Source organism: Haplochromis burtoni, unplaced genomic scaffold (genome assembly GCF_018398535.1).
Source record: "Haplochromis burtoni strain Fernald_Lab_line unplaced genomic scaffold, NCSU_Asbu1 Contig_77, whole genome shotgun sequence".
Classification (NCBI taxonomy): domain Eukaryota; kingdom Metazoa; phylum Chordata; class Actinopteri; order Cichliformes; family Cichlidae; genus Haplochromis; species Haplochromis burtoni.
Genome location: NW_024582438.1, coordinates 214,426 through 239,088, shown reverse-complemented (window position 1 = coordinate 239,088; position 24,663 = coordinate 214,426). Strand labels below are relative to the sequence as shown.

The 24,663-nt window shown below is 39.5% G+C and overlaps 2 protein-coding genes and 1 non-coding gene across 7 annotated transcripts in view; 2 read left to right on the top strand and 1 right to left on the bottom strand.

Moving 5' to 3' along the window:
• Positions 1-15,490, bottom strand: part of ano3 (anoctamin 3) — a 58,131-nt gene extending 42,641 nt beyond the window's left edge. Inside the window, exons 1-2 of one of the 5 annotated variants that reach the window (XM_042221924.1) lie at positions 15,215-15,490; positions 10,168-10,326 (exon numbers count right to left, since the gene is read on the bottom strand). In XM_042221924.1, the coding sequence (XP_042077858.1) occupies positions 10,168-10,326; positions 15,215-15,254 (199 nt within the window). In that variant the 5' untranslated portion in view covers positions 15,255-15,490. Of the gene's footprint in view, positions 1-5,133; positions 5,936-10,167; positions 10,327-15,214 lie in introns of those variants that run through there. The other 4 variants (XM_042221923.1, XM_042221922.1, XM_005945594.3 and 1 more) reach the window with 4 other exon arrangements.
• A 1,379-nt stretch (positions 15,491-16,869) lies between these two features.
• LOC102314437 (small VCP interacting protein) lies at positions 16,870-24,189 on the top strand. Its single transcript, XM_005945595.3, has 4 exons — positions 16,870-17,522; positions 17,794-17,844; positions 18,784-18,900; positions 21,171-24,189. The coding sequence occupies exons 1-4, from the start codon at positions 17,460-17,462 to the stop codon at positions 21,183-21,185; spliced, it is 246 nt and encodes an 81-aa protein (XP_005945657.1). The 5' UTR covers positions 16,870-17,459; the 3' UTR covers positions 21,186-24,189.
• trnay-gua lies at positions 23,549-23,635 on the top strand. Its single transcript is given in 2 exon segments — positions 23,549-23,585; positions 23,600-23,635. It is a non-coding gene; the product is annotated as a tRNA-Tyr (tRNA).
• Positions 24,190-24,663: the final 474 nt, after the last annotated feature.

Here is a 24,663-nt window from a genome sequence, read left to right as displayed (position 1 = left end):
GCAGAAGTTCAAGCTCACGTCTCTCCTCTTTGAGATGAATGTGCGTCTGGAGAGGAGTTACACTGATCCATCATCATCAGGACAACAGCAGGAGTGCAGTTTGTGTCTGCTGGCTTGATTTGAGGCTTATTGCATTTGAGCCTTTGCAGAAATACACGTTCATCCTCCGTCTTCACCTTCAAAAACTAGGCAGGTGTCAAAGAGTCTGCTGTGTGTGGGGATTGCTCATTTTATAGATATGAAAACAGAGAGGAAGACATGCAGGGACAAAGAAAAATAAAGAACCGAGCAAATGTTATGACTTCACAGGGTTTTAGCTGTCCGGCCGATGTATCCATCCACAACAGTAAATTAAATCATTCACCACTGTATGCGAAGGAGGCTTTCCCGCTGGTATAGCCTCTATTCTTTGTTATCATGCTGTGAGTGGGAAATAAACTCCAAAATATGTGTGTGTGTGTGTGTGTGTGTGTGTGTGTGTGTGTGTGTGTGTCAGCAGTTCTGGTGAGAGTGTTGTTTGCGTTTTTTTGTGATACACCCCCAGGGATGATGGCGACAGTTACTGCTGATCACACAGGGGGGCGATATGATGATCACACTGTGGAAAAGATTGCCCAGACCTCAGGAACACAATGACACTACGACCACAGACACACATTTAAGTTAATGGGAGAATGGCACACTGGTTTGAAGCACAAAATGATGCCATCTTTAATAAACCAATACTTTTTAAGTTTAAAGACCTGCAAACACTGACTGAAGACACACAGATTACCACATTTCTTTTTCATACACAGTTATGACTCCCCACTTCCAGATGATGAGAAATTCAGTCTTAAAACATTGCTGAGTAAAGTCCGGAGAGTCTTCGAGTCTTGTTTTTCTTCACAGTATTTAAGATTGCCTTAACTCTAAGCTTCTAAAGCTTAATGCTTCATCAGGCATTGAAGATGTATCACCTCTTGGAAAGTTCATTTAATTAGAAGGACCTGAACAAGAGCCGTAACACATAGAGCAAGGGCACTTTTCCCATTCATCTGTCCCTTATCAGGCCTAGCCAGTAAAACATGGTGTGAAGGCTATTCTAATGATATGAGTCATATGAGAATTTTGGTGCAAACAGCTTCCTTGAACAATCTTAAAAGCCATTAGATGGCAAAGGGTGGCGGATTGTTTTCAGTGCACACCTGCCAAGTGATAGATCCACAGCAGAGTGCAATAACGCATCCCTAAGCTTGATTTAACACGCAGCAGTATTCAGTGCATTTATTCAGCTGTCATAAAATTGCAGTTTTGGCGACTCTGTTGTGCACTAATAATTGATTCAGCCCTCAAACTTTTTTTGTGTAATGAACCGTGTGGTTAAACAGTGGCATTAGGCTACAATAGCTTTAAAAGCATTTAAAAAACAGGCAATGGAGCTAAAACTATATGTCATCTGTTTGAGCAAGCGACCCATATGCTGAAAGGCTGCAGGGGCCTAGGCCTGCGAGTCCATCACAAAACAATTAGTTTTTGCAAAATAAAGGCTCAAATAAGGGCTAAAAATTCTCAAATATCAAACTTTTTCTATTTCTGTATTTTCTGTCAGTGAAGTTTAAAGACTGTAAAAGGCCTCAATCCTAAAAAAAAAAAAATAAAAAAAAAATAAATAAATAAATAAATAAATAAATTTAAAAAAAAAAATCGGCAGGTCTTCATAACCTCCCTCCATATTTCTTGCATCTCACTGCTGGTATTATAGCCCAAACAGTGTCAAATGTTCTTATACTGTTCCTGATATTTGGAGAAGAACTTTTGTGTTACCTTTACCAAAAAGGTGGTGATCCCACTTTATTAACTAACTATCGACCCATTTCTGAAGTTTGCATCCCAGCTAAAGTGCTTGAGAAACTGGTGAATGACCAATTAAAAAAAAAAACAAAAAAAAAAACTTGGTCTCCAATCAGTCTGGTTTCAAAGAACAACATAGCACGGTCACTGCTTCGATTAAACTTTTAAATGCCAACAGCAAAACACTTTGAAATACATGAATTCATAAATGGTTTCTAACATTTATAATTAGCTCCACGGACACGTCTATCAGTCACGTGCAGTTGAGCCGGACAGCCTGACCGTAAACGTACCTCTGCACAGATGGCAAATTTTTACCCACTGTTTACACAATTCAGGATCCTATTATACAAGCCTGGCAGGACCTCTGGGTTGCATCATTATAGGAGATTAAACATCCTCTTTCTCTTCCAATCTGCGTCCTCATCGCTTTAACGTCACACTATCCACTTATGCCTCCGATTGCTTCTGATTCCACTACATGACAGGATTTTCTGCAAAGCCTCTGTTGCATTTCTGCATACACACCTGAGGAGGGAATGGATACAAGCTACAGGATACAATATGCAACATCAATATTGTACAGAGGTTTGGTTTGGTTTAAAATGCCCAAATGCTCAGACTCTGCGGGGGTTTGTGGATGTGATTAAATATGTTTTGGGCTCCAGCAGAACTTCTGCCTGCATTGTTCTTATAACCTAGCAACCAAACAAGCGCCGACTATTTAAGGACTGTGAAAGTGTTAAAGCCGCTAACTGCCAGACAACACACACACATGTGCGCACACACATAGAAGACAAGACTTGTTTTTGTTATTTTGTTAGTTTCAGCCAAGCATGCTGAATAAGTCATCGTACATGAAACTGATGTCTGCCTACTATCCTACAGTAGCCTGTTTAAATATATAATAGACAGATAATATTATCTGTTCTGATATTAGTGTCTGTGGCAATAAACTCATCTGCCTGCTTGCATAAGAGGACAGGTGGTCAGCCCTGGACTGTGCAAGCAAAGGTTTATGCACGTGTGCATGCACACACCACAACAACAAATACACAAAAACTTCAACATTTACTGTAGAAAACTGCAAAGAGAGCACAGCCTCAGTCCTACAGATGCCATCTACCACTGACAAGCACTCACAAACATCAAAGTTACTCCCTTTTAAGCTAATGAGGGCTTCTGGGTTAAAAATAAATAAATAAATAAAAAAGCAACACCCATGATGAAGATGAGCAGAATATCATCTGATATAGAACATACAAACTATAATAGAAGCCGGCTGGAAGGACTACACACCTCTCACCAAAGTGCACAACGCTATGTAGAAGCATGGAGCTTAGACTTAAATCTTTGATTGAAGAACCAGGTTACCTTTAAATTTTTATACGCTTAAAGCAAAAAAAAAGAAGAAAAACTTTCTGCAGAGTGTTCAGGATTTCAACGTGATCCACCAGCATGCTGCAGACAAATCTGACTTCATGATCGGTTTGCCAAAGAGCATTTGAAATTCACTCAAATCCTTGAAAGCACAAATCAGATGAGTCATTTTTGCCAAAGACTAACTGTAGCTGTGCTTTTTTTGCTGTTCATATCACCCGAGTGAGATATTTCTGAAGGCAAGATGAAAAGGACATCTCTTCTGTTAAATTTAAATTAAAATTTTTTGCTGCAGGAATCCTACTAAAGCTTCTCATATGGATTCATATGGTGAAACAGCATTTCCAGCTCCAAGCCTTTTAATGCATATGGTGCAATTGATTGTGTTCCAGGAAGTGCAATATAATTGCTGAGTTTTGCTTTAGCAGGTCTTTGTGAGCAAAAATTCACCACCTTCGCGTTTATTTTAATGGTGCACTTAACAGCCACTGAAATATTGAGTGGGTCCTCTGGATTACAAACTTTAACATAAATCTGATATAGTCCTCTGGAGCGCTGACTGAAGTCACGAGGTCATTATTCTGAGCTTATAAAATTTTATAATGTAGGATTTTCTCTGATGCATTAATACAGAAGGAAATAATAACTGAACAGACGAACGATTTGCACGATTAAACAAAGAATCCAAAATAAACAGAGAGGTGAACAAGAGCAGCCTTTCCCAGCAGGGCATCCCCCACTCATGAGGTCGAGGTGCTCAGCAATGTCTCATCAGAAGCCAGGGGATGCACCTTCCCATCTTCAGCTGGGTACGCATAACAAAAGAGGTAACTGTTCCACATTTATTAGCCTAGCTCAGCATGAAAAACAAGATCTTTCTTCATCGTTTTTCTAAATTTAGACAGCAAGAACCGCAAAGCATTGAAGAAGCACTAATTTCCCCCAAGGAACCCTATTTAGGGTGTAAAATCAATACTGGCCCAGCAGTGTAATCAAGCTGCACTTAGAAGCTGTTGTATGTGGCACTGTTTTTTGGGTTTTTTTCCTCACAGATTTGCAGCAATGTGCAGACACGAAGTAGTTTTCTTTTACAGAACAGTTTGTCCTGTGTGTAAAAAGAGTACCTGTCCGAAATGCAAAACAACCAACAGCACACCAACATGGAGAAATTAAATCTGACTGTTTTCCCCTCCATTTTGACTGCATTACAGGAACTTTTAACAGCTTCATTAAAAAAAAAAAAAAAACGACTGTCAGAAAACGCTGAGGAAGCTACTCCTCGCAGGTTTCAGGGCACAAACATATCACTTTGTCACAAATTATCTGGCATGCTTCTGAACAGATCTGAACAGAATGGTTTTTATTTATTTTTCCCCTTCAAAGCACAGCTGAATATTAAGTTTGGTTATCAGCTTCTTGTCCTACTCATTCATATGAGCATGGATATGAACACAAGTTTAGAAACTGGGCTATTTTTTGTATGAACTGCGCAGAAATGTGTTTTCTCTGAGAACCCGCAGCTTTCCACTTAAATCTACCAAACGTGCTTCAAGTTTCAAGTTGTTGATCTTTCAAATTGTTTTACATTACTGATCATTTTGACCTGTACGGTTTTATTTAACTAGGCTGGACCTTTATAATAAAAACGTGGGTACGACTGTCGGTGCAACGTCAAGTAGCGGACAAAATACCAAAAGTGCAGGTTTCAGAAACAGGCTTCTTCCCAGGAGGACGAGGCTGCAAAGCTTCCAACTCTGCGTCACACTAACAGCAAGTGGAGAGACCATTACCTCCGAGCACCACTTCACACACAAACTGTTCAACAAGAGGAAAAAAAGTAGCCACACTCGTCTAAAAACAACGACAAAAAAGAAAATCACATCTTGACACCTTGAATTTCCCCTGACGTTATCCACAAACCTTTCTGCTGCTTGAAGGACTGGATTGAGCCCGAGTGGTGCACCATGGCGGCGTTCAGTTGGTTCCCAGCGCAAATCAAATTCCGTATTTAAAAAAGCAAAACTGCGGAAAACATGGGAAACTGTGGCGGGGTTGTGAAGGTGTTCCCTCAGCTCCCATCCTGCCAAACGAGCTCACTGGCGATGCGCAAACGCCAGCAACACCTGTCTCCTCTATGTAAGCTCCCACCCCCCTACCCCAACACCCCCCTCCGCTCCCCTATCGCCACCATCCACGGCTGTTGTCATGGCGACCGGAGGTAGGGGAGGTCCTGAGATGGACGCGTCCACCTCCTGTCCTCCTCCGTGCTGATTTACTAAAGCTGCGGGAAATTACCACGGACGGCAAATTGCAAATGGACCGTCGACAAATTTGATTTGCTCTCCAGTTATCCTCCTGCTGAAAGCTGCACTTATCCAAACAGAAAAAAAACCCATAGCCGTGGACCCAGTATTAAGTTAAATATAATGCAGTACAGGCTACTGCTTCCCAAATATCACAGATAAAAATATGTAATCATGGGGACGTTGTTGTTTGTTCTTTTTAAGTTGAATTCACATTTGAGACACTGCAATCAGCCTTTTTATAACAAAACGAAAAATACGAAAAATGTAAAAAATACTTTCTTTCCCTCTCTAATTTTCTCAAGCCATGGGACACATGATCATAAAAATCCAAGACCAATGATGGCATAAAGTTGTTGTTAGGGGGGCGACCGAGGCTCAGGGGGAAGCGCATCTGTAACCGGAAGGTCGCCGGTTCGATCCCCGGGCTCTCTGTCCTGGTCGTTGTGTCCTTGGGCAAGACACTTTACCCTACTGGTGATGGCCAGAGGGGCCGATGGCGCGATATGGCAGCCTCGCTTCTGTCAGTCTGCCCCAGGGCAGCTGTGGCTGCAACTGTAGCTGCCTCCACCAGTGTGTGAATGTGAGAGTGAATGAATAATGGAATTGTAAAGCGCTATATAAATCCAATCCATTATTATTGTTAGAGGAAGCTGCAGCTACAGTCAGGCTTCAATTCAAATTTTTTAACACTAAAAGAAATAATAATAATAAAAAATAACTAAATGCAAAAGCAAAAGGTCTGTAAAGTCAATATCTCAGCTCACACAGGCCTCACAGAGCCCAGGCTGCAGAGGCAGGGGACCCCTTATATGACAGTAAATGTTTAATCAGTCATGAAAACTAAAGCTGAACAGGGCACCATGTAGCTGCAGTGCACTTTGATTGCAGACTATTAAAACTGGAGGACTAATAGTCATGCACTGCACAAACAGAAATCCACTTAAATGAGAGATTTGTTGTTTATTGCAGATTTGGGCAGTGAAATACACAACAGTGTATATTTCATCAGGAAATCATTCTCTGCTTCTGCACGTTAACATTTTTGTTTTCACCTGCACTGCTTTTGACAGTGTTAAACAGTTATATTACAGTTATGTGGAAAATAAAAAGTGCAACCGCACTAATTTCTAGGCTATTACTATCATATTTAGTATAATTTAAAACTTCATTGGGTCCTTAAAATAAGGTCTTAAAATAAGGTCAATACAAAATTAGATTAACAATAATACTTGAGATATTACACTGTGCCATTATTTCTCTAACAAACACTAAAGCAAAATGCAGTTCCTGCATTTTTAGGAATTAAGAGGGTAAGTAACAGCCAACTACTACTATTCAAATGCAACTGTTAATTGACAGCAAGTCAAACAGTTAAGTGTGAGTACCTCTATCTAAGCAGATGCTTTGATAGTTGAGTTTGCAAAGTTGCTTTTGAACAAATGTGTTTTGGAGAGATGACACCACCGTGGAGATGTTTGCCCATGATGTGCCACATTAAGCACATTAAGGAGTCCTTCAGTTGACCATGATGCCCTCTGTATACCAAAGAATTCTAGAGGCAAAGGTGAGACCATCTGTCTGACACTGATGCCAAACACAGTAATAAATCTACAACAGAATGGCCAACAAAGAAAAGAATCACAGTGTTGCAATTGCCCAGTCAAAGTCCTCAACTCAAGCTGACTGAAACACTGTGGTGGGATCCTAAGAGAGTTGTGCATAAAGAAATGCACAAAAACGTCAAAGAAGAAGAAGTTTAAAGAAGTGTGGGTCAAAACTCCTTCTATGTGATGTGCAAGACTGATAAAGTCATACAGAAAATAACTTCAAATAATTGAAGTAGGCGGTGTTTCTGCAAGCTACTAAATCATGAGGTGTGCTTAGTTTTTCCACACACTGCTTCTGCATTTTGGCTTTGTTGTCATGTGCTGAGCCTTCTAAGGACTTAACCTTTAAACTAAGACCACACATGTTCTTTTTAATATAACTTATTGACATTATATACTGGCAAACACGATAATGATATTTAAAAAAAATTGTACATTTAATCAAAGACTGCACATGTTACCTTTTTATCACAGGTGCCACCTTCTTCCTTTGGCATTCTCTTTAGCAGTTGTAGTCAGAGTCACAAAATAATAGTAATAATAATGGAACAAATCAGGAGATTATTTTTATTATTTACAATCAGGTTGTTAAAAGTGAGACTGTACGATAGATTCAGTTGATATAGTAATAATAATATTTGAGTAATGATGCAATCCTATGTATTTTAACCATGAAGCATAGCAAAATTCAGTGTATATGAATTACCTAACATGTCAATGAGGATCGTGATTATCACGGTTATTAGTAAAACATGCAGGTTGTTTATGGGATAGAAAATAAATTCTTTTTAAGTCTCCAGTTTTATAGTATTAACCAAGCTGCCAGTTCATCGAGGTTTATCTGCAAGGTCACTGGTCTTATTTCAATGTCATCCCCAGAGAGTTACAGCAGCAGACCACTAATCTGGATCATGAGAGGGAAAGCTCTCTCATGGGTGTTTCATGCTGTTTCTGTGCAAGCAGACACTGAACTGACTGCTGTTATCTGGTGACTGTTTGCCTCGGGAACAATAACATAATCTTTATCTTGGTCTTTGGCCTTAGTTTTGTATATCAATCTACGTCTGTGGGGTTACTGAGAAAAGAAGCCTGGCATCTGTCATAGATGCAAATACCATCTGTTTTCTTGCAGCTCGGCATGCTTTTACTCCTCCCACTGTTCTGATGTTTATTAAAGACTGCTATCAGGGCATTGTGTGCCAACCCCAGCGACGCGACATTGAACTAGCAAGCTAATGCATTTCTTCTACTGGGGTGATTAATAAATAAAACTGCAGCTCTTATCAGTGGGTCAGCCCCACTTTAAATTCTATCTTTTCCATTCCTGCCTGTTAGTTAGAGGATGTAGGTCAGATGGGAGCACTGCAAAGGGATGAATTTAGACAAATGATATACTGCCACCGTGTGGAAAGTGTGGCTAACTGTTATTAACCTCAGCTCATGTGCGCAAATACACACAAAAAGAAGGACACCCTTGAATCCTTGAAATTAAATGGCCAGCTGCATGAAATGTTTACATTTTTTTTAAAAAGCAGATGCGTCATAGTGCGGGCAAGAGTGGAAATGTGTACCCAGGGCCTCTAGAAATCCTGGAACGAAAAGTTTTTATTTGCAGTTTTTATTTTTAAGTAATATGTGTCATAACTAAATTGCCTTGAATAATCAGTTGGGTGACTGAGTGTTGGTTTCTGGCCAATTACATAAAAATGTATGTAAATGGCCAGAAAATGTGGATAATAAAGAGGAAATGCCAATAAAGCCATAATGAAAAATCTGTTAGTAACAGTAGTCGGCACATCAATACATTTTTATTGAGCTGTGATTTGTAGTTAGACCATTATTCAGCCTGTATAGCAGTGACGTAATATAGAATAACAGATACTCAACTCAGAGAAAACGTGAAAAACAGCCACTCAGAAACCATCAAAGCTACCTAATATTCAACACATTACTTGCCCCTCAGGAAGGATCTGCATTAGCGTGCCATTCGGAGAATCAAAGAAGCTGCTTGAGAGGCTCCTGAATAGTGAAGGCCTCTGGCATCAACACTTTCAGCTAAATTAACTATGATGGTTTTGTTGTAAGGCTTAGCAACTGAGAGATCTGCTGATTAAGTCAGTTTAAAAGTTCATTCGAAGCTCAAAACTTTTCCTCTCTGGACCGAAGTGAAGCCAACCACTCCCAATGTGTGCCTGAACAACAAATGCTTTTTAATTCTCATTGATTAATCTTTAGGCTTTAGACTTTCCTTTTTGAGAAAGCTCATAGTTAGGGCTGGATTGGGTGACCCTGAATCCACCCTTAGTTATGCTGCAATAGGGTGCTGGAGGATTCCCATGATGCACTTAACATTTCTCCTTCTCTCAACCTTTTCACTCACCATGTTTTTATACACCACTCTACATTTAATTATTAGTTAATATTAATCTTTAGTTGTCTTCCACAGCATGTCTTTTGTCCTTTCTCCCTCAGCTCACCCCCAACCAGGCGTGGCAGATGGCCGCCCCTCCATGCGCCTGGTTCTGCTGGAGGTTTCTTCCTGTTAAAGGGGAGTTTTTCTTTCCCTCTGTCGCCAAAGTGCTTGCTCATAGGGCGTCATCTGGGGTTTCTTTGTATTATTATAGGGTCTTTACCTTACCTAATATTAAGCAGCTTGAAGTGACTGCTGTTGTCATTGGGAACTATATAAATGAAATAAAACTGAATTTAAATAAATATTACAGTAACTGATCTTTCAGTAACATATTATAAAAAATATGAAACAATGAAAATAAGGGCTCAAAATATTGACTTTACTGGCTTCAACTTTGGTTCAAATACTTTTTGTGCTGTTTGTGCTGTTTTGGCGCAAATGTGTGGAGCTTGCTCTAGACTGACTGAGTCAGCCACTCACTGGGCAACACGAGGGAGACGGCTTCAAATTTCATAAACCCCAAATTTATACACACAATTTAGATGTGGAAAAATATGCTTATCGACAGGAGGCAGTGCTTGGATTGTTTGTAAACATTTGGCTTTCCAAGACCTGCTGGCAGGCTCACCAGACTGCTGGTCGGTGTCTGTGCCTCCAGAGCGGGAACTGCTCCAGGATGGGCTGATGGTGGGACTGATAGTAGCATGGTGTCTGATGCCACTGGAGGAGCTGGAGACCTGACTCTCCAGCAGGGGGAGGTACACAGAGTTTTCCTGATGACATGATCCTGTGAAACAAAGAAAATATCAGAAATCAGTGAGTGGTAGCATCCCGAAGGCTTTTTCCAGCTCAAACAATAATATCACTTGTGTAAGTTGTCCACAGGAAAATTAAGCTTGCATGTCCACATCAGTTAATTTTGTTGATGATCAGAGAAGCCCAGCTCTCTACTTATCCTTCTCAAGTGACTACGCTCATGCATTATTAATGAGTCTGTGATATTCCTTTTTGTCTTCTGATACTTGACACTAATGGGGACCACTAAACACTCTGGCTTTCAAAACTCAACTGTGGGACAGTTAAACTAACAGACAAGTCCAGATGTTTAATATCAAGGCTTTGTTAAGGGATCATTTTCACTCAAACCAGCTTTGGAAAACCAGATTTTAGCCAAACTAAAATAACTGGAAGACACTGATGGTTTGGCCTACACCGTTATGTAAAGTTACCTTTTCATCTGCTCGCATTTTAAATAATGTGGATTTTCACAAATATACACGAGCAGCATTATTAAATCCACTGGCTGGCAAAACAAACGACATGTGTCATGCATTTTCATCTGGCATTTAGCTGGAGCTTACTTTTGACACAGAAAAATATTGTAACCTCATCCAACCGCTAAGCCAACATGATTTCTGCCAAAAGCAGCTCCAGAGACGACGTGTCCATGCCCCGACTCGCTAGAACTGATTCTTAGAGGGACTCTTCTCCTTTCTAGCACCTCATTTTTAATCTTAGTCTCTACTAGAGTTCAACAGTATAAATGAGGACATCACTTATATTGTCAAATACCTCTATTCTTCTTGTGAACCCACCCATCTGGAAACTAAGTGGGACTGTATTAGAAACCTTAACACCAAAACTTTGAAGCAGGACTCGGGAGAGATGCGTGAGGGGGGCCTCTCTCTTTGTACCCTTGACTCCTCTTACTTACTACTCTGGTAAATGGACTGGTTCTTATATAGCGCTTTTCTACTCTTCTGAGCACTCAAAGCATTCACCCATTCACACCAGCACATTTTTTCTAGGTGCCTTCTAAGTAACATTCACACACACACATACTCCAATGGATGCATCGGAGAGCAATTTGGGGTTAATATCTTGCCCAAGGATATTTGGAATGCAGGAATTGAACCACCAACCTTCCGATCAGTAGATGACCTGCTCTACCGCCTGAGCTAAAGCCACCCCAGAGTAGCTATGCATGATACACAGTGCATTATGGGCCTTAGTTCATGAAATCTACAGGTATTTCTCCCTTGAAGCCAGTTTTATTCTTCTTCCTGCCAGCATTACATTTGAACAGCAGGTGGTGGAACTGTTCCCAACCTCAGCTGTGTAACCGAGATGACCACAGTAAGGATGCGTGCTCTGACTGATCTTATATGAAACAGAGCTGTTAGAGCACCACGAAGTCTGAACTTTTGACTCACTGGAATTATTTCATGTCCACACTGCACTGACCTCTATATTTGAAACTCTGACCATGTTTGATTTGAGCATCCTTAAAATGGGAAAAATGGGAGAGAACACAAAGAAAATTTGCAGATATAATATTAACAGAAATTTGCTCTTTTTAAAAAGAAAAAGAAAGAAAGAAAAAAGAAGACTTGCATAGAGTTAGAGTACTTTCAAAAAAATATTTATCTTTATTTGTATTTTTTTATTTTATCTATTTTTTTTAAAAAATATGTGGCTTTTAGAAGCAGTAAATAAAACATAGTTCACTATAGTGAAAGTATATACTGAATATCTGAATACAGTAGATAAGAAAAAGCACAATAAGTGACTTTTTAGTGTATGAAAATTGTTGTTTTTTTAACTTAATTTAATTGATTAAAATTCTTTATGCTCAGTGTTTGCTCTTCTTTTTTTTCTTTTCTTTTTTTTTTTTTTTTTCTTAAATGACATCAGAAACAGCAGTATGCGACATTACGTGATGGCAGAGCTTCAGTTCATCCTCTTCTTTGTGTGAATGTGTTGAATTGAAATAATGAACACAAGGTGAAACGGCTTAAGGCCTCTTAAACATTACACTATATTTAACCAGTTTATTATTATTTATTCTATTTAAACAAGTTAAACTGAAATAATTGCTGTAATCAGTTAATGTGGAGGCTACGATTCATAGTCTTAAACAGGTCACACCAAGGTTAACCACATTTTAATTGTAAAAAGAAAAATAACAATTCTGTGTGTGTGTGTGTGTGTGTGTAATGAAGGGAGATGTGTATATTTAGCCTCATTAAGACCAACAGGAAGCTCACAGTCCAAACAACATGACTCAGTAACATTAAGAGTTTGACTCTTCACAGATTTAATGTCTCATTTTAATGAAGCCCACAAGAAAAGTAAACTTTGGTAAGCAGACATGTTGAGTACAGTTTGTGACAGAAATGCCAAATGTTAAACTTTCTGCCATTAACGAGATCATAACACTTTGAGGGGATGATCAAAGAAAGTGCAACATCCAGGTCATCAAAGCTCTGGAAAACTAGTAGGGAGAAACATATTGCCAAAATGTGCTTGCGTCCATTAAAGATGTGCGTGCTAAGTATGTTCTCCTGAAGGTTTCAAAAACTATAGAGACATTAGGTAGATCGATTGATGAGCAGGGAACTTCCTACTCAAACTTCCTGGAAGATTGATTATTTATTTAAACAAGTGCGTTTCAAAGCTGACTAAATCCCCGTCTCAAACAGACGCGAATCTGCAATGAGCTGTCGAGGAAAGAGTGACTCCATTAAAAGCTCACAGCTCTGTTCAAAAAAACAATTTGAATGTCTGGCTCATTTTGGATTTTTTTTTTTAAGTGTTTTGTTTTACTTCCGTTTTACACGGCAGCCAAACTTTCCTGAGGGCTGGACTCACAAGCATGACCGAACACAACAAATCCCAGAAACACATACTGGACTCTTAACTGCTTAATGTGCTCGCACTCAAGCCAGCTAAAACTTGTCAACGTCAGCAGCTGATAATGTAATTTTTCGTGATAAGTGTAGTCAGGTGCACATCTTCCCCTGCTGTTAATTCAATAAAAAGGGCCTAAGTGTTTATCATTTTAACACATGTAAGCTAAAGGGAGGTGCATGTCCGCATATGGGAAATTTACTGTGTGGTATTTGCATTACATGATGGCCACTCCAAGCTGTTATGAGCCTGGACAGCTTACATTAGTCTGTGTGAATCACTTTAGGCCACATAAATGGCTGTAACATGCGTGCTTCTTTCTCTAATCCAAAGTGACTGAACAATATACTGGCCTTCTTCAGATTTATTAAAAAATGCATTATGAAGCAGCAGGTCTGTATGCATGGCCTGTCAACACTATAACAAAAAGAACAAAAAGAACCAAGTGTAACAGGAGGGCACAGGGGAAACCTCCTGTTGCCTTTATTATCCTTACTTTAAAAAAAAAAAGAGAAGAAGAGGATTTCAGAAAACACCTGCCTATGCTGGGTCATCAGTTTGTTCCTGATTTTTGTGTTTTTCTTTATATAAATTGATTGATATATGTTACAAAAGTCAGCAAGGAATCGGGTGTCCAGTGCTGGAAAGTTGAAAAAATACAAATTGTCAGCAAAAAAGGAAAAAAAATGTTGCATATTCACCTGAACACTCATGTCACTTTAAGCTATGGCCTCGTTTTTCATACAGAAGTTTCAGGTTAAAGTCATCCAGCTTCACTCTGTCATTCTGCAGTATTGTTTTCGTTGCAGTTCATTGTTTTCAGCAAGAGATAACATTTTGCAGCGACTCTCGGAGCGTGAACTAACTGGGATTTTAAAACCTGACATTTACAAAATAAGCATCGTGGGCACAGTTACTTGGTCACGTCCCGGGTCGCTCTCTATCAGAAACTGTTTCTGTGACATCTCTGCTTCATGTGAGGCAGTCACAGAGAGAAGTGACCCAAATGGACCAGAATACACTCACAGCTTTGAACTCCTGATGACTTGCGACCACTTCATGACACTTCCTGCCGCGCCACCACGTCACGATTTGGCCCCCGCGCCCTCCCCCCTCCGCTCAAGAGCGCCTGTCCCCTGTTCATACATCGCCCACTCAGCACAGATGGGATAACCACAGCATTTACCATTTCCCCGATTGCCTGTGGCAGAGGTGATTTAGAGCAGCTAATAAAAGCCACTCCACTCGTGCGTTAGTTAGCCGCCTCATTGAACTGAATGACACAGGACATGTTTGTTGGATTTCGCTAGGAAAAAAAGAAAATAAGTTTCTTTACTTTTATCAGTCTGTGGCTTACCACTTAGGTTTTCAGTACAAGATTACAATGAGCTTTCCTGAGTGCTGTGCAGACACTGATAAGTTGGCATGCTCCAAGAAGGCGCATCAGTTCTAGTCAAGCACAAGCAGGGCCACTTCCTCTCTTCCTAACTTATAGAAAATGACATGAAGAACACCCACCTCTCCAAGGAAAATTATTATTGACCATGATGAAACTTCACTTCCAAGTGCTATTCATTTAACATCATGCTTCATTAATAAATTAACCCACCAGTATCAGTGTTCATCAGGAGCATTACCAGCATGTTTCATACATATGAAAGATTCATGCTCTCATCAGATGCTCATGTTGCAAGCACTATGAAAAGCATGCACTGCTACAGCATGCAATGTTATTGAATGACTGCATAATATTAGCGTTTGTTTATTCCACACAAAAAAGAGCGGGAAAACAGCTGAATATTGAACAGCATATACACGAGAGTATATCCAGCAAACAGGTTTGTTACCAAAGGCAAAGCCATTAAATAAGCAAGCTGGGTGAAATAAGATAACGTTGTATAACAGATCATATCAAGTCTATCAAGTCAGCTAATATTAAGCCCTTTAGTTTTACAGCTAGCTGCTTAGAAGTGAGCTGAACCTACCTGAGGAGGTGACTAGAGCTTGTGACGCCTTAACTTCCATTGCATTTGCTCCCACCTTCAGTATAATTCCCCCATCAATAAGTTTCTGAATGATAACTTGCACAAACTGCAAACGCTGTGCAGCCTCATGGACCTGTCAGTCCCACAGTGCAGCACTTAAAGCTGTGAAATAGCCCAGACGCTGCAGCAGGGATGAATGGGTGGAGTTTGAGGTTTGGTCCGACAAAGAGGGGTACAACATTAAACTCTCAGACTATTGACTGTAGCATATTGAGTGCTTTATGGAACATTACTCATTTCACACACAAAGGTTTCTCGGGAGATTGTGTAAGCTAGAGTGTAAGTGTATTAAGAGAACATACTGTGAATCTATCCACCCCTTTAAAGGTAATTTTTTTTTTAAATAAAAACTTTTTAGCGTTTTATTGTGTTAAATTCATTTTTGCTTCAAAACAAGATTTATAGGGAATAATGAACCCTAAACATTTGTTTACTGTGCAGGTTATAGGGGGTGAATTCTGCTTGCAAGGTAGTTATGTGTACACCATGAGAGTCCTTGTGGGAATGAGAATAAAAGGATATAATATCCTGCTATTATAATATCTTATTACAGGGGAGTATATCCAGCAAAAACACTTGTTACCAGAGAGAATTACAATCTGTGATAAAAATTCTCAAAAGAGCAAAGATGATGTTAAATGCATAACTACCAGAGGGAAACAAGAGCTTGTAATACCTTTTTTGAGTGTAAGTCAGTAAACCTTTATCAGATTTCACTGGACTCCATGCGGATGCCCAGATGACAATTGGATTTCACAAGTTAGATAACTAATTTACATAATTTCCCCAGGGATTAATAAAGTATTCTGATTCTCATTCTGACTGACAATAACTACCAAAATAAGTGACCGAAGACATTTTAAAATTTCTGCTAAGTAACGAGGCTTGTTTGTAGATCTGAAAGAACTTTTGTCGTATATTTTGTTATTATTTTGATTATGCGCATCCACATTTACATCAGGCTGAAGTGGAAGATCAGCACAGATGCCATACACAAAAAGGGGATGAGCAAGATCTAATTTCCTGAGATTCTTCAAAGTGTGCAGCAAAATCATGGATATTTTCTGTCACTCAGCTGTGGTGAACACAGTGTACTTTGCGGTGGTCTGCTGGGGAGCTGGTCACACCAGCATACTACATAAACCGATTAGGAAGGTTGGGTCTATGACTGGCTGCAAACTGGACGCTTTTGTCGTGGTGGAGAATAGGTCTGTTATCCATCAGGGAAAATCCCAACTGCCCTCGGCACCCCTTACTGGACAAGCAGCAGAGCACCTTCTGTAACATATTCAACTCCACTCCCACCTGCTATCACTTGAATAAAACAGTTTATATATCTAGCAGAAATATACCTGCTAGTTAATATTAGTTATTAGGTTTATTATTATTATTATTATTATTATTATTATTATTATTATTATTATTATTATTATTACTATTGTCGTTGTAACAAAAGAATATAAAGTATTTCTCATTCGATTCGTTCCACGCTTCGCCACAAGGTGGTGCTGCTGACCTATCTACAAGCGAAGTATCCGCCCCTTGTCAGCTAGTTATGTTCAAAGTCCCGCTACACCTAATTGTTATTCAGAGAGTAAAAACTAAATAAGACTACAACTACTTACTGTACTGTCAACTGTTAAAAACAGTAGTAAATTTTTTGTGTTTTTCATGGTGGTATTGCAGTATGGTTACTCTTGTTTTTATTGGAGGCGAACAGTAAAAGAGTGTTTACTAACCTATCGCTAGTGAACATACTTTGGCTGACTCGTCAGCCAGTTGATCTCGGACCAAAACAAACTCAAAGGAGGAAAAAAAGCATTTGACTGAGGCGTCTGACTTCCACACTGCTGTTTTCCAAATGTCGCGGCGATTAAACAAGAGGTGCGAGGAGGAGTAATTTATCATGCGGCTTGGAGACGCAGCTGGGCTTGTAGTGGTAGCCGCTAGCTAGAATGCTAATGTTCCGTAGCTAACGGTAACGTTATGCCAGATGACCCAACAGCAGTAGTAGTAGTTGGGAATAGAAGCTGCTGCTGCTGCTGCTCCTATTTTATTTGCCTGAACTCTCACCCAGCATTATAAACGGGCCTGCCATCTAGTTAGTTTTGTAGTTAGGCACCACGAAAACAGAGAAAACTAATTTTCAGCGTTGCCTTTTACTGCCTAAATTAAAAACTGAAGTATGGGGATGTGCTTACCGTGCCTTGGTGGAGCAGCGGACGACGTTGTGGTCACTCCAGATCCTGTAAGTTAAGTTACTATGATTGTTATTACACAGCTTTAACAATAATTCGGTCAGCTGTATACTAGTAATGAATACGAATTGATATAGGAATTAGCTGAGCCCACGTGAATTTGATTAATCACCATTAGGACACCAATGGGCCCTGGTAGGTAACGCAGAAGAGGCGTTGACTGTATGTGAACAGCGGCATGTTAATAAGTATGCTTCAGGCCCAACATGCTTAGCTCAGAGAGGACAGCTTTAGCTCACGAGTTTCCCATGTTTCCAACAGGAGACCCGGAGACAACAGTTAGCTGAAGCCGCCGAAAAGAGACAAAAAGAGGTAAGTTACGACGAGTCGCATCTTATTGTCCATTTTTCAAGTACTAAAACATTGTTACACGTGTGTAGTACATTTACCAGGTTATTGGGTGCAGCTCGCTATAGCAGAGGTGTGTTATTCAGTACAAGTACAAACATGAACTCTGCCATCACTCATTGAAATCAGCAGTGAAGTTGAATTGTGTTGTTTTTTGTTTTAGCTTTTTTATAACATCACTAGAAGTGCATTTTTGGTAGTAGAATTAAAATATGAATAAAAGTCACCATCCTTAAAGTGAGCTCTGTAAAAAAACAAACAAACAAAAGTTTCACCAAAAACTGAACTTCACAAAATGTATTATTTATTTATGTATTGGACTGTGTCTTTGGCGCCACATACGTACCCAGTAATCTGGTAACTGAGTGCAGTATTAAAGGTGGAGTTAGTTTACAGTGTGGTGAGTATTTTTTATCGCACAGAAAACCCACTTGAAAAAGAGACGCACTAGAGTTCTCTCAAGGTAAGTAGACCTGGACCAGGGTCAAAACTCTACCTGGCCAGGTGAGTCTTCTGGATTGGCTTAACTACCACAACCTTGTGCTCCCAGTCACCGTTTTCATCCTTAAATCTTCCAACACCATGACAGTTCACACTCTGATGCAGGTCAAAGCACTGGTCTCTAACAACCCACAGTCGTCTCAGTTGAGCAGCACAGCACTGCTGAAAGTAGCTGCTTCAACCTCCAGCTGAACTGCCTTATTTGGCAGTTGAATGCCCCCTCGCTGGTTGTGGTTGAACAAGCCTTGTGTGCACCTGAAAGGTTGTGGTAAAATAATTTATTAAAACCCACATGCATGCTTTTGAGACTGTTTGTATATGCTGAAAATATAGACAAAACAAAACACTTATTATCAAGCTGTTGCATCTTGGCACTTGATTATACCCCACACTTTTTTCCAGACGGCGTACAGGGGTGTTAAAAATCCAGAAGCAGTCGAAAGGAAAAGGAAAAAACAGGAAGAAGCTGAGAAACAAGCGATGAGCACCTCTGTGTCAGGTGGTGGTGGTGGGCTGAAGGTCAGTTGTGTGTTTATCCTCAAACTTAGTGGGTTAAAAACAGAAGTATCTGTTGTAGATAGTGGCAGTGGTGGGCCATAAACCCATGACTCAGAGGGAATCAAAGTGATCAAAAAACGCTTTGGTTATACTGAGAGACACAGGATTGCACATGCTCGATACCTCTCCTTGACCCATCTCCTCAGTAAAGATATTTCAACAAAATGAGACATCCTGCCTTCAGAGCCTCATTTAAAAGTTTGTCTTGAGTGCATCATAAATCTTATAGATGAGCTATACCTGTATTTTATCATCTCAGGTGTAAAAGTCCTTATGGCATGTCTTATTTTTAGGGCTACATTAAATTGAATTCATTAACTCATTAAAAAAGTTTTTTTTGCATCTTTAATAATTGAAACATCATATGATTTAAAAAAGAACAAGTTGCCCTTTTTAATCAACACTGAGATATGAAAACACAAGGCTAGAAAAGCTACGAACACAAAGTGGCACAACCAAGCCAACATAACAACAGGACCAACACACTATCAAACACAGTTCTGAATTATGTATTGGCATATATTTTTGTTTTTTAGACTGTGTGCTTATACACTTTATCTTCAAGTAACATCATAAAAAATATTCACACATGGTGCCCAACTTCAATAAGGGGTAAAAAGGAATGGGACACTAGGCTGCAGAATGTTTTTATTTATTTTTATTGTTTTAACGTAAATTCATGCACAAAATGTCTGAAACACAGCAGAGAGTTATTTGTAATTTGAAATATGAACTTTGGGTTGACATGGAGTTTATGTCAATCCAAACCACAGCAGTGAAGAAGATAACAGGGGTGTTTATGTTCCGGCCTGTCTGCAGAAACATTCAGCACCAGCATAGTTTCCATTGTTTTACTTCAAGTAATAAAGCAGAAACGCAAAACCTGAACACAGCTGCACAGCATGTAGTTACTAGGGGTGCAACGATAAACAAAATTCACGGTTCGGTTCGGTTCGATACTTTGGTGTCACGGTTCGATATTTTTTCGATACAAAAAAAATGTTCATGCCTTTTTAATTTGTCATTTATTAAAATTATAAATATATATTTTAACTCAAAAGTACAGTTTTTAAATTTAATGTTGCTGAAACAACAAAGTAATAAAAAAAAAATATCTGATTGAGGAATCACTCATCTTTGGAAAAGAGAGTTTATTACAGAGAAATGGCTCTTTCCACAATAAAAGCTATACTATACGCTTCTTCTGGGCTATATTCTCAGCAGCATATTAAACATATCAGGTCCCCATAAGGAGAATCATGTGCTAACGGCTGTCTAAATGACTCGGGTAAAGTTTGTAGCATGCATGCTTGTTGTTTTTGTCTGCTTCCACTTGTCTTTGCACTAGGATGCTGTCGGAGTAAATGTGCAGTCATATTCGTTGTGTTCCCACTAGTGCTGTCAGCGTTAATCTCGTTGAAATGACGTTAAAGCCACAACACGGCAAATCTCCGTTAACGAGCCCCTGCATGGGGCTGGACGGCGTCAACACGTTAACGAGCTAACTGCGCTAACACACTAGTTCCCACCAATGTAATTGAGCATTGCGTGGTACATCCAACATACTGTTTTACTTTTGTCCATGACGCGCTTACCTTCAGAGTCATAGTCACATGAAAACCAAAATAGTTCCAAACGCCAGATCTGAATGAGGGTGGCGGAGGTTCAATTTGCCATGTTGCAAGGAGAGCTTAACTTCTGTCTCGCTAGCTTGCCCTGCACTCAGTGAATCTGCATTCGACTACTCCGCCTAGGCTGCACTGTCGAGCGCAGATCCACTGAGCGCTCAACACAGACAGCATTGTCAGAAGGAAAGTTGATAAAATAAATTAAAAATTTTGTATTGTTCGATACATATGCGTACCGAACCGAAAGCACTGTATCGAACGGTTCAATATCGATACGAGTATCATTGCACCCCTAGTAGTTACCCATAAGATGGGTTAGAAATCATTAAACACCACTTCGAGCATGTCTGTGTTTGTGTTCTTTTTTCTGGCCTGAACTTTACCAGTCAGCTTTTTAAAAAAAATTAAACTAGAAAAATCTTTGACATTTGCAAAAGAACTTTTATAATAGTTTTGAAGCTAATTAAAATGTGACTGTATTTTGAAGTGATTGGTTATTCTAGAGGATAATTTCATATCACAATGGCAATGATTGCTATTTATCATTGTGAATGATAAACATTGTTGTAATTTGTTGTGTTGTGTTTTTCTTTTTTCCTGTAGTGGCAGGTGGGCTGAAAATCCTGATGGTAAAGTCTGAACTCGGATGTCTAAATATATAACGTATTGCTGCAAGATGACTTGAAAGATGTTGGAACTGCTGTCCGTTTTTACTTTTTCTTTCGTTTTCTTTCGTTTTCTTTTCTTTGCTTGTTATGTATCTGTGTCATGTTATGCGTCTACAGCTGTCAGGTGCAAAACAGTTAAGTTATTCCACACAAAACACAGCAGAATTTGCCAAGTTATACAAATCAGTTTGTACCTTTGGTCGAGTCAGGGGTGACACAGTAATGTGCAAGCAAACACAATTATGTGAGATTTGTGTGAAGATTGATTAGATACAGTGTTGCAGTACAGTGACTCCCATTAGGTAACATGGAAGAACATCGCTATAATATGCAGTTGTACATTAATACAGAGCTTCCCTCACTGTGTTTGGTTTTCCTAGTCAGAGTATTCTACATATATCCATTAACAGTTGGATATACCTTTTTAGCATGAACTCACTTTGTGATGGGCTCTGTTATTTGGCAACTCAAAGACTAGTGCAAACAGTGCAAACTTGACTATCTTTACCCAACTCATAATGGGCTCCTTGCTCATCACCGAGGCGAGTCAGTGACACAGACCACATTGGGGTCATTATTTTGTGTGTTTGTATTGGGGGGAAAAATGGGTGTTTTGTGCTGAGAATGTAGGTGGACTCTATGTGGCGCATCTAATGCGGCGATTCCTTGGTAAGCACAAACTTTATACTTGACAAAAACTGCAGCAGCTAATAAATACTGCTGAATAATGTAGAGCACAGGTGTCGAACTCCAGGCATCAAGGGCCGGTGTCCTGCAGGTTTTAGATGTGTCCTTGATCCAACACAGCTGATTTAAATGGCTAAATGACCTCCTCAACATGTCTTGAAGTTCTCCAGAGGCCTGGTAATGAACTAATCATTTGATTCAGGTGTGTTGACCCAGGGTGAGATCCAAAACCTGCAGGACACCGGCCCTCGAGGCCTGGAGTTCGACACCCCTGATGTAGAGCAACTGTAGAGCACTCTCCAGCCAATAAGAATGCCCTAGTTCTTCGCACTAGTCTTTGCCCTACTTTAATAGAGCCCTTTTTTTAATTACTTTGTTTATCATGCACAGTTTTTGAGTTTGTTGCATTGAATTGTAGTGTATGCAAACACGGATGGAATGGCTGCTTAATCTAAATGAGAAATGTTTGTGAATTGCCATACTACAACTGAAGCTTTTGTTACACACTTATTTGCACACCATCAGCCAATATGCTCACTTTCGTTCGAAGGTTCAAGTCCACTACAATGGAAACGAGACTGAAGGAATATGAAGGAGAAAACAGATGTTTTGAGATATTTTCTTTGACTTACTTGGCTGAGTGCGTTTCTTACAGCCTTCCTTAAATGCTTCTGGTGCTCTTGTCATTTTGTAGAAGAAATCTAGCCAATGTTATTTGCTACAATAAATCACATTTCTGCTACCCTTGTGTCAATTTCATGCGTAGAATCACAGTTTTAGAGGTAATACTTAGTGGTAGAGTTTCACTGTTAATATAGTTGACAAAAATATAAGCAAATATTAATATTTACAGTTTCTGACGTGTCTAGAGTCGTTCAGGTGTAGCCAGAGATGTGCAAAGTCTTGAGCCACCCCCAATTTCTTTATATTTAAGGATTTTGTTTAATGTTGTCTGTGCCTCTTTTTTTAAATGTATCTTTGCTTGTGTTGCTAAATAGACTGATAGTAGCTTCTACTTTGTCACAGGAATGTTGTTTGTGGCTCAAAATGACTTGATATCATTCATGAGGGATGCATTTGACATCGTTTGACATATTATTGGCCAACAAATCATTTACAGCTGTTTAAATACGGATAATCACTTTTTGGCAAATACCGGAAATCTCTTTTGGTCAGATGATTACTTTTTGACACACCACGGGTGTCTAATATCCTTTTGATAAATAGTCTGCAGACAGCAGGATTAAAACTGGTTATACAAATAAAGAAATAACCTGTTTTCTAAGTGTAATTACGACTATCTTCTACTTTGTAATCAATCCGGGTCCGTTTGGACGCTTAAAAATATATAACTTGTGTTATAGATGTGAAGTTTACCCTGCACTCCTGGTCTGATCGCTGTTGAAAAAGACTTTTTAAATGATTTTTTTTAAACAGATGATCACGTTTTGCCACAACACCGGCTCACGTGGCTTCGAATATCAAATACATCATCTACCCGAACCGCACGCGCTTCACAATCTCGCTGCCTTAAGGCGTAACTAATGACGTAGACTGACGCAGAAGTATTGTTCCGGTGTGTTCGTTAGCTCATCCACACACATGGAAGCGCTAACTGGCAGCGTCCCTTCGATAGCTCAGTTGGTAGAGCGGAGGACTGTAGACGTCACAGCTGAAATCCTTAGGTCGCTGGTTCAAATCCGGCTCGAAGGAGACATATTTTCACAATTTTCTTTTCGTCTAACTACAGTAAAATATCCTGAACGTTACAGGTCAGTGTCGTACTGAAACATTAGCTCTGTCTCCCAGAGTATACTGAAATAAGTATGTTCAGACATAAGCAAAGTCGTCTGCCCTGCCCATTCACAAACCAACATCATCGTTGCTGTGTTTTTATTATGAATATTATCCTGGACTCTTCTTCAGCTTCTGTGCAGACCTCATTATAACATATGTGCAAACAGCAACGTGTTTCTGTATCTCTCCAGACTTAACAGTAACACTTCATTTTTTAAAAAAAAAAGGCATGCCCTTCAGCAACCTTATTAACGCCAGATTTTAATGCAGTATTAACCGGAGATGAATTACTGAGGGGACTGAAAATCACACAGTGTTCTTGGCTGACACTCACAAACTGCCTGTAACATCAGTTCTAGTTCCTACCGGACACGATGTCCACAAAATAAAAGAAACAGTATTAATGAACAAAACCAAAACCTCGTCTCATTAAAAACAGCATGAACTCTGTTTTTACCTGATGGACTCTATTTCCACTTATTTATGCACATTTCACCGAATCTGTGCACATGACGGGCGGCTCGGGTCTTTTGGACGTAACTGTAGGAGATGTCGATAATAATAATTCTTCGATTTAACATATGGACAACACTATCTCTAGATCCAGACCACACCCAACTGGTATAAACTTTACAAAAAGCATCTCTAGACCAGCTCTTACTAATTAACAATCTCAACTCATATCAAAATAAGTTTCACTTGAAAATGTACACAGCAAATCCAGCATGTCCAAATTAACACTGTCGGATTTGATTTCAACACTATTAAAGTGTCTATATGGGTCCACACCAGAGAGTGTTAATTTAACTCTTTTTGGAGAGTTGGTACGTTAACTCTGATTTAGTGTTAAACACCAAATCTGTCTGGAGTTGATAATTTAACACTTGGTGTTAAGAGTTTATATATTAACTCTCAAAGAGTATTTTAGTTTAACTACGTAAGAG

What these genes read in the sequence shown, in the direction of transcription:
- LOC102314437 (XM_005945595.3), top strand. Translation starts at nt 17,460, where the DNA reads ATGGGGATGTGCTTACCGTGCCTTGGTGGAGCAGCGGACGACGTTGTG. An exon ending in TTGTGGTCACTCCAGATCCT is followed by an intron (nt 17,523 to 17,793) that starts GTAAGTTAAGTT and finishes TGTTTCCAACAG; the next exon opens with GAGACCCGGAGACAACAGTT. An exon ending in CCGAAAAGAGACAAAAAGAG is followed by an intron (nt 17,845 to 18,783) that starts GTAAGTTACGAC and finishes ACTTTTTTCCAG; the next exon opens with ACGGCGTACAGGGGTGTTAA.